Source organism: Clarias gariepinus, chromosome 18 (genome assembly GCF_024256425.1).
Source record: "Clarias gariepinus isolate MV-2021 ecotype Netherlands chromosome 18, CGAR_prim_01v2, whole genome shotgun sequence".
Lineage (NCBI taxonomy): Eukaryota > Metazoa > Chordata > Actinopteri > Siluriformes > Clariidae > Clarias > Clarias gariepinus.
The window spans coordinates 1,502,501-1,510,000 of NC_071117.1; the positions used below are offsets into that span (position 1 = coordinate 1,502,501).

Consider the following 7,500-nt stretch of genomic DNA (forward strand, 5'->3'; position numbering starts at 1 on the left):
GACCACGTACCTGCTCAGTAAACCACGGAAGGTGAGACACTTAGAGAGACGGACGTAAAGAGGACGGCAGGACGTTTTAGGAATGTTGTAGTAACGTTGTAGTAACGTTGTAACGTTTTAGTAACGTAGTAATGTTACAGTATTGTAGTAACATCGTAGTAATGTAGAAATGTTGTACTGTAATGTTAAAGTAATGTAGTACCGTTGTAGTACCGTTGTAGTACCGTTGTAGTAATGTACTGTAACATTACTACGTTACTGTAACATTACGACAACGTTACTACATTGAAGTAGTAATGTTACAGTATCGTTCTTGGAGTCTTATATAAATGTTGTGGTAACGTTTCAGTTGTAGTAACGTTGTTTGGACGTTTGTTCCCTCAGCCTGGAGACACTCAGGCTGTGCGTCTAAGAAACCTGCTGTCCAATCACATGTTCTCCAAGTCTGGGTGTACAGGTCAGTATATGTGTGCGTGTGTGTGTGCTTACGTGTGTGTTCAGTGAAACCTCGGATTACGAGTAACGCGGTTTGCGAGTGTTCCGCAAGACGAGCAAAGATTTTAAATAAATTTTGACTTAAAAAAAAAAACAAGTCTTGGTTTAGGAGTACCGAGTATCATGTATCACGCATGCGCTTCTTGTTTTGTTCCGTTGTATATTTAGTAACCCCCAGTGCCGCCTTTCATGTCTCTCGGTCTCTGTCTGTCCCCGTCAGTGTTTCAGGGCGTTGGTCCCCCTGCTGTTCTGGACGAGGAGGTGCAGGTCGGAGTGGAGCCGAGCTCGAGGAACCAACAGGTGCGTGGAGGAAAGAGACAGAAACGCAAGAGACTGAAGAAGGACGTGGTCAAGCCTCCGAAAAAAAGAAGGAAAGGTGAGTGAAGAGAGACACGCCCTACACCCACCTGAGACGGAGAGAGGGAGAGACGCCTGGTGTTAATACAAGTGTGTGTGTGTGTGTGTGTGTGTGTGTAGTGAGGAGGCAGCGTGTGTGTCACGATGAGACGGATCGTAAAGCGATGATGAGGATGACGAGACAGAGAGTGCTGTGGACACACCTGGAGGACAGCATCCTAATGTTGTGTAGAGTCGCCAGTCACTTCCTCAACCGCAAGGTATACACATGCACACACATATATATATATATATATATATATACACACACATCTGTGCAAACATAGATCTGCACACACACCATGTGACATGGTCGCACACACACATTTAAGAGTTTTGTAAACTGTGTGTGTGTGTAGATTCAGAAGCCGTTTGTGGGGTGGAACGTGGTACGTGATATCCTACACAGAGATCTGGAGCTGTCTCTGGATAAAACCACTCTAGCAGTGAGTCGACGTTCTCGCTACATCATGAAGAACCCACAGACCCACCTCAACTACAGGTACAACCTGCAGAACACTCTAGAACACTACCGCAGATAGAACACAGAACCCTCTAGAAGCTTGGAGTGTGAGCATAATACATTTCGGAACCATGTTTGTGTATCAAAACACTCGTGTATTCGGATGATTCGTTCCACAACCCCAAAATAGTCATATAAAAATAATGAATATAAAATATAAACTAAAAATAAAACAGAATAACCTGAACTTTACCTTTAAAAATAATCATGGATGTAGTGAGGGGGAGAGACAGGGGGGGATAATTGGATGACCTTCTACAGATGTTGATCCGCCTTAGAGTTCTAGTTCACTCTGACTGTTCAGTCTTTACACTTTTACATTTTATTTATCAAGTTTAAGAGTCTCTTTAACACCTATTTTTATTTTATTATAAGGAACGAGAGAGAAGATATTTGTTACGTTTTTTTTGTTTTTTGACCATTAAAATTATTTCATTAGTAATGTGGGTAAATAAAAAAAAAAAATTGAAAATTTTTTCAACTGGTCTTAATTTATAAATGGATTAGTTACAAAATATTTAATAATTACTGATACTGAATGATTTTAAACATTGACGTGATGTATAATTGTTTTTTGCTGTATATCAAGACCTCGCTCGTTTATCAAGTTAACATTATTACTACACTTTTTGCTCGTCTTGCTCACAGTCCAATGTTTAACTGTACTAACACTATTACCTTTAGAGACTCACACTAGACAAGTTCTATATAACTCTAAAGAAAACTGTGTGTGTGTGTGTGTGTGTGTGTGTGTGTGTGTGTAGGACCTGTCTGGCTGAAGTGTATCAGGATAAAACTTTAGTTGAGGAGTTCATGAACAGAACCAACGACTACACAGATCCAGCGGTAAGTGTGTGTGTGTGTGCGCGTGTGGTTCTGAGACAGAGGTCTACAGTAGTGTGTTTTGTTTTACCCTGTATGTATGTATGTGTGTGTGTGTGTGACAGGTGTGTGCTGAGGAGTTTAATGAGTTTGTGAGCGCTCTCAGGACGAAGTTCAGCTCCAGCTGTGGCTCTAGTAAGGTCGTGCTTCCAGACACCAAAGAGGAGCTTTTTAAGAAGTATGTCACGGCAAACACACACGTTTATATACACACACACACACACACACACTCTCTCATTCTGATTTTAATTTGTGTGTCCTTCCAGGTTTAAAGTTTACACCATTGGGGAAGAAATAGTGCGGTCCAAGGATGTCCTGAACAGGTGTGTGTGTGTGTGTGTGTGTGTGTGTGTGTGTGTGTGTGTGTATCTGATTATGTTTTAGCTCTCGATTTTGTAAGTATCATCCTGGTTTAATTAATGTTAATTTGATCAACATAATTGGAGGGTCAGCCTGTGATGATCTGTGGTGAGTTCAGTCCCCTCTGGAACACACACACACACACACACACACACACACACACGATGGTCTCTACAGTGAGAGAACAACACCAGCTGTCTGTGAGAGACGTTAGTCTTCATTAGGACCCTTTAGAGTGAAGTCTCGGCTCTGTTCTGTTTGTCCCAGTAGTCCGAGGTGTGGACGAGGGACGGGGACGAGTGTCCCTCCTGTGCTGCTCGATGTTCTCTTCTTTCAGATTCTGTTACAATTCTAATCAAACTCACTCCTACCACTCCGGGCGCTGACCTGTGTAAAGCGTTTAGTGCCACCTGCAGGATTCCAGAGGAACTGCAACACTGTACCACCTCAAGTGCAAACACATACAGAGACCTCCAAAAAAAAAACATATATATTTATATACACACTTCAGGAGAAGAAAAAACATGCTGGAAGCTAACAGCTCAGCACTCAGAGCAGCTCTGGTTATTGTGAAGGTCAAAGGTTACTTGTATTAGTCTAATGACGTCTCTAATGATGTACGTTTACACCTGATTGAGTCTGGTTCCTCTCAAGGTTTCTTCCTATTACCATCTCAGGGAGTTTTTAACTTGCCACTGTCGCCCTCGGCTCGTTCACCAGAGACATCTCATTCATCATTCATTCATTCATCTCATTATTATCTAGACACAGTTTTCTCACACACACACTTCTATATATTTTCTTTAAAAAAAAAAAAAAAAAATCTTTCATTTTTGTGAAGCTGCTGAGACGATGATCATTGTTACACACGCTATAAATAAAATGGAATTGAATGTGTTTAGTATTAAAGTATTTGAGGTTTTCTTTTCCTGCAGTGTGTATATTTTGGAGGACGCTGTAATTAAATTTAATTTTTTTTAAATTAAAATAATCCAGTTAAAATTGTAAAATTTTAACTGGATAATTTTTTTTTCTGTGTGTGTATGTGTATAATAATGATCATCCTTACCCATAACACGTGAGAGACAGATCTGCTCATGTGTACACACACACACACACACACACACACACACACACACAGCTGTTACCATGGAAACTATAATTTACCTGTTTGTGGATGTGTTGCAGTGTGGAGGACATTCACAGTCTGGTCCTGAACAACCTGATCCAGAGCACACTCGTCCTCTCCAACACACAGATGAAGACCTGCCTGGCTTTTCAAGTACAAACACACACACACACACACACACACACACAGAGAGAACACTACAATCATTTTATAATGTGATGATCTTTAATACCCCCCTCCCCCTCTGTCCCTCCCTTGTCCCCCTGTCTCTCTGTCCCTCAGTCGTTCTCTCTGTACAGTCAGTATAATCGGGAGGTGTTACAGCAGGTCTTCCTCAGCTGTAAGAAGCGAGGGCTGATGAACCGTCGCCGTGCCAACAAGCTCCTGGGGCCTAAGAAGGGCCGAGCCATCCCGTGTCTGCCCATGTCCTATCAGCTGTCTCAGCAGTACTACAGGTCTGTCCCCTCACACTGCCTGCTGGTTCTCTGGGTCCTGGAGGGTTCTTCACCTCCTAAAGCTCTCTTCTGTAAAGGAGACAGACACTTGGACATTTTCCTCGCTGTGTGACTACACATGTATTTTAGATACATTACATCATCAGAGTGGTTTGTTTATGTCCCTCTGGTCAGGTACTTCTCCTGGCGGTTCCCGAGCATGCTCTATAACGACGTGTTTAATCTCCTGGAGGCTCTGGGTCGGAGAGGACGAGTGGACCGACCCAACACCTTCTCCTTCCAGAGAGAGACGGTGAGGGAGAGCGAAGAAGGAGAAGAAGGAGTGGAGATTTTGGACGAGTGTCTGACGGCCCCTGGTGACGTGGAGGACATGCTGGAGTTCCCCATGGACTCTCCTGGAGGAGCGACGGCGTGCTGCCTGACCTTACTGACCCTGGGCCTGCTGAGCGTCGACGTCTCCATACCGCAGCAGATCGTAGTGGTGGACAGCACGCTGGTGGACAACGAGGTGGTCAAGAGGTGTGTGTGTACACACGCACACATACACACGCACACATACACACGCACACATACACACACACACAGAGTCAGAATCTCAGAGTGTCTACTGTGTGTGTGTGTGTGTTAGCTTCACTAAGGAGCTGGATGAGGAGGAGGAGGATGAGGGCGGAGCCCGGATGGAGGTGAAGGCTCACCAGGCGTCTCACACTAACTACCTCCTGATGAAGGGATTCTTCGTCCCAGGAATCATCAGTCTGAGGAACATCACGTCCACTGAACACATCGCAGTCAACGCCTGCAGCCTGCGCATACGCCTGCGCAGCACACACACACACAGCATGTTCACACAGAGAGGTGAGAGACACACACACTTACACACACACACACATATGTTGTGAGATCACTAAAGATAATATCTCAGAAACATCTGAATGTTCCTGACTAATAATAATAATAATAACAATAATAATTGTATATCACTACTGTGGTTTGTTCTTCGTACATCGCTCAACACATCTGAGACGAACTGACACATCTAAGATGAGATCATCGTGCTAATTACGATCTGGCCAAGTTGGTTCTTCGAGCTCACCTGTTGTTGATGATTAGTAGAGCTGGATTGAGTTGTCTAGGATTATTGCGCGCTCGTGCGTTGGTTTAAAAGGCGATATGCATCGACAGTAGAAACACTGATCACAAGCACTCTGATTGGTTGACGAAATGGAAAAAGAGCGGCTCAACTTTTTTTGTAACACGTGTTATGCGCTGAAATGCCCCCCTGCCATGGATTGACCCCCCCCTACATAATCGCTATCAAATATTATATTAGAACATAAATTCAGAGGTTAATGGTTTACAAATTACAATTAAATCCAGCTAACTGAGTTATTATATATGTATGTATATATATATATATGCGTGTGTGTGTGTGTGTGTGTGTGTATATATATATATATATATATATATATATATATATATATATATATATACACACGTTATTTTATTTATTTTATTTTTATTATTATTTTATTTTTATTTATTTATTTTGGGGGGGGGTTGTTTTGTTTATGTCTACCTAATATGATATTCTTTCATATCTAATATGTTTATAATGTTTATAAATTCAGATTGATGTTATTTATAATGTAATTAATGTTTTCTAATTGCTTTGGCTTTTGTTAACATTTATGCCAATAAAGCTTTTCTGAACTGAATGTTAACAAAAATATATCGTTGTTACCAAAGCAATTATAAAACATTAATTATATTATAAATAACATCAATCTGAATTTATAAACATATGGAATTAATATCAGTAGATACACAACAATAAAAATCTCTGGCTCTATGTCTCTCTCTCTCTCTCTCTCTGCCCCTCTCTCTCTCTCTCTCTCTCTCTCTCTCTCTCTCTCTTTGCCTCTCTCTCTCTCTCTCTCTCTCTCTCTCTCTCAGACTACACTGCGTCCCCCCCTCCCTCTCTCCCCTCCTCCCTCTCTCACGTGTTTGATAAGCAGCAGGTGAGTGGGCGGGACTTCCTGGAAGAGCGCGTGTCCGTTTTGGGTTACACCCGTGAGGACGTGGAGGCGGTGCAGGAGGTAATAAGTGCCGTGGAAACGGGGGCGGAGTTTGGTATGGACCTGCTGGACTTGTACAGGAAGTGCAAACACCTGGAACATGTGGATAAGGGGCGGAGCAAAACACTGCAGCAGTACATCCAGGTGAACATACGGGAAAATGGGGTGTGTATGTGTGTGAATAAACTGTATGGTGTGTGTGTGGGGGGGTATATCTGTGTATAAACTGTATGGTGTGTGTGTGGGGGGGTATATCTGTGTATAAACTGTATGGTGTGTGTGTGTGGGGGGGTATGTGTGTGAATAAACTGTATGGTGTGTGTGTGGGGGGGTATATCTGTGTATAAACTGTATGGTGTGTGTGTGTGGGGGGGTATATCTGTGTATAAACTGTATGGTGTGTGTGTGTGTAGGATCTGTTGGACTGTAGGAGGGTGTTGGAGGTGGGCGGGTCCTCACTGCGCCTGGTCTGCGTGGACCTCGCTGCTCCGTGGCTGCTGCACTGCCCCAAAGTGACTAAAGATCCCTGGCCCCTTTCACTCTGCGCCCCGCCCACCGCTGATGTCATCTCGGACGCCCCGCCCCCGTCCAGACGTCTGCCTGCTTCAGACACGCCTCCACTGAAGAGACCGTTAGATGGGGCGGACGACGATGCTGACCTTGTCCCTCCCGTCAAGAGAGCCAACATGGAGAGCGTTGCTATGGAGACGGGGGTGTCCGGTACAGAAGAGGGCGGGGTTAAGGCTCTCTCTCCAGATCCACATGTTTGTTTTGAAGAGGAAGTGACGCACAGTGATGTGGTGACGGGTTCTCGTACCTGTGACGGTGTAGGACAGGAGGACAATGTGACCAAGACAAACGGTGCGTGTGTGTGCGTGTGTGTGTGTTAAGTGAAGTGTACCACTGTAATATAAGACAGTTAGAGAGTGTTGTGTTTGCATGTTGCAGGTGGAAAGGACAGCGAGGTCTCCGAGGAGGACGAGTGAGTCTCACGTCTCTCAATAAAGAATTCCCAGGGCTGTCCCCAAAGTAATGCAACAGTGTTAACGTTAAAACCTTCACATCATGTTCTCAAGTGTGAAGAGCAGCACATTATACAGCCGCTGCAGTAGAAGAGCTAATCCAGCTAATGCTAATGCTAGCAAACGCCACCAAGTCCAGGAGACGTCACATATAGGGTTTAAT

General features: G+C 43.8%; 1 protein-coding gene across 2 annotated transcripts in view; it reads left to right on the forward strand.

Moving 5' to 3' along the window:
• The window catches only part of LOC128506555 (general transcription factor 3C polypeptide 1-like), a 24,846-nt gene that overhangs the window by 16,402 nt on the left and 944 nt on the right, over positions 1 to 7,500 (forward strand). The window contains exons 21-35 of one of the 2 annotated variants that reach the window (XM_053477063.1): positions 1 to 31; positions 385 to 457; positions 716 to 871; positions 973 to 1,112; positions 1,251 to 1,393; positions 2,179 to 2,260; positions 2,362 to 2,474; positions 2,563 to 2,619; positions 3,845 to 3,938; positions 4,068 to 4,240; positions 4,415 to 4,759; positions 4,869 to 5,095; positions 6,194 to 6,459; positions 6,729 to 7,176; positions 7,264 to 7,297. The exon at positions 1 to 31 is cut by the window's left edge and continues 105 nt beyond it. In XM_053477063.1, coding sequence (XP_053333038.1) covers positions 1 to 31; positions 385 to 457; positions 716 to 871; positions 973 to 1,112; positions 1,251 to 1,393; positions 2,179 to 2,260; positions 2,362 to 2,474; positions 2,563 to 2,619; positions 3,845 to 3,938; positions 4,068 to 4,240; positions 4,415 to 4,759; positions 4,869 to 5,095; positions 6,194 to 6,459; positions 6,729 to 7,176; positions 7,264 to 7,297 — 2,382 coding nt within the window. Of the gene's footprint in view, positions 32 to 384; positions 458 to 710; positions 872 to 972; positions 1,113 to 1,250; positions 1,394 to 2,178; positions 2,261 to 2,361; positions 2,475 to 2,562; positions 2,620 to 3,844; positions 3,939 to 4,067; positions 4,241 to 4,414; positions 4,760 to 4,868; positions 5,096 to 6,193; positions 6,460 to 6,728; positions 7,177 to 7,263; positions 7,298 to 7,500 lie in introns of both variants that reach the window. The other variant, XM_053477064.1, reaches the window with a different exon arrangement.